We start from the raw sequence: 1,452 nt of genomic DNA on the forward strand, positions 1-1,452 counted from the left end.
AATATGGCTGTGGCTGATGATTCGTCGGGTTCAACATACATGGAACAAGGTCAGATCCAGTCACTTTTATTACTCTACATGAATTGAAACCAGACAAATCAAAGTATATCAGGTGAATTGGCTCAGAGCAAAAGCTCGATATGACCGGTGGTCAGAAGAGCATACCTTGATCCCAAACGAAATGAACTGGACCCGCCTCTATTTCATCAACAAAGCAAGGGAGTGGGCTGGGCTGAGGGACTTGGTGCCAGACAAGCCGGGACATGTATGCTTTGCCGAGGGGCAAATCAGTATGTGGAAAGAACTGGCCTTCCAGGCCACCAAAGAATTTATAAATGCCGGGGTCATGTGCGAGGCCATTGCATTACCTAATCCTAGTTGAATCAAACTATTCTTTCTCATTGTCCACCATGTATGCAAAAGAACACCTGTCATTTGACCCCCGCCGAGCAGAGCAATGGGTTGACGAGGTGCTGAAGATACGGCCTCCAGCTTTTACCAGAGATTCTTCTGTAGTGGCTAATCTCCTCTGGAAGGACGACCAAGAGTTCCAGGAGGTACTCTGCTACTGGTCCTCTCGATTCAGAGCCATTTTGACATCGAAGCTCGAAAACCCCATTGACCCCAAGTTCGAGAATTGTTGGTTGGAGTACATGTCGGCCGAACTGGTGAGCTTTATTTTGCCGCGCCCGGCTAAACTCATTCCTTTGGTTAGGGTTTCATTATAGCGACTCTCGGCATGGCATGCGCCTATGGGCATAAAGTAAAACTTTGCCCCAGATTTTTTCTCTTTGAGCTCACCTTCCTGCCAGTTTATCGTCCCTCCCTTTTTAAAGTCCTGTCTCCAGGGTAACCCACTGCACCCTCAGGAAGCCTTCATGGATGACTGTATCCGGCCTGCATACGAGTTTGCGTGGTGGAATACTCGCATCACCTTTCCACCAGGGGGCATCGACCAACTTCTGAAAAGGTCATACAATTGGTTCAGATGGATGGCAAAGGGTGGTTTGCCAATCAAGTACCCGGACACTGAGACCTCCACGCTGACACCGGCCGAAGTTCAGCACATCAAGACCCAGTTGGAGAATGCTCGGGATCGTCTCCTTGAACGTATCAAGCGTGCTGAGGCCGAGGAAGAGTGGGTCACCAATGAGATTTCGGTTTGGGAGGAAATTGTACAGCAGTCTGCTCTTATTGACCTAATGAGGTATCACAAGAACCGGTTTTCAGCACATAGAAACCCAGGTGGAGAAAGCCCGGGATCGGGTTCGTCAAGCCCCCCGTCTCCTTGAACATATTGGTGCTGAGGCCGAGCAAGTTTGGGTCGGATTTGTAATTCATTATTTATTAGTTACCAGACAAATTATATATCAAGTCTGCCATGGTCAACCACTGAGGCCTCTTCACCCCAAGCCTTTCCCCAACCTTTTTGTGCCAAAAGTGAGCTAAACA

The 1,452-nt window shown here is 48.6% G+C and overlaps 2 protein-coding genes across 2 annotated transcripts; both read left to right on the forward strand.

The window, feature by feature from the left end:
- Positions 1-181: 181 nt before the first annotated feature.
- Positions 182-382, forward strand: LACBIDRAFT_303672 (uncharacterized protein; the record flags this gene model as incomplete). The annotated part of the gene is made up of 1 exon (XM_001884213.1): positions 182-382. The coding sequence occupies one exon, from the start codon at positions 182-184 to the stop codon at positions 380-382; it is 201 nt and encodes a 66-aa protein (XP_001884248.1).
- A 28-nt stretch (positions 383-410) lies between these two features.
- LACBIDRAFT_330022 (uncharacterized protein) lies at positions 411-1,449 on the forward strand (the record flags this gene model as incomplete). Its single annotated transcript, XM_001884214.1, has 4 exons — positions 411-668; positions 716-763; positions 813-1,266; positions 1,376-1,449. The coding sequence occupies 4 exons, from the start codon at positions 411-413 to the stop codon at positions 1,447-1,449; spliced, it is 834 nt and encodes a 277-aa protein (XP_001884249.1).
- Between the last annotated feature and the right edge of the window lie 3 nt (positions 1,450-1,452).

Source organism: Laccaria bicolor, genomic scaffold, assembly GCF_000143565.1.
Source record: "Laccaria bicolor S238N-H82 LACBIscaffold_25 genomic scaffold, whole genome shotgun sequence".
Classification (NCBI taxonomy): Eukaryota; Fungi; Basidiomycota; class Agaricomycetes; order Agaricales; family Hydnangiaceae; genus Laccaria; species Laccaria bicolor.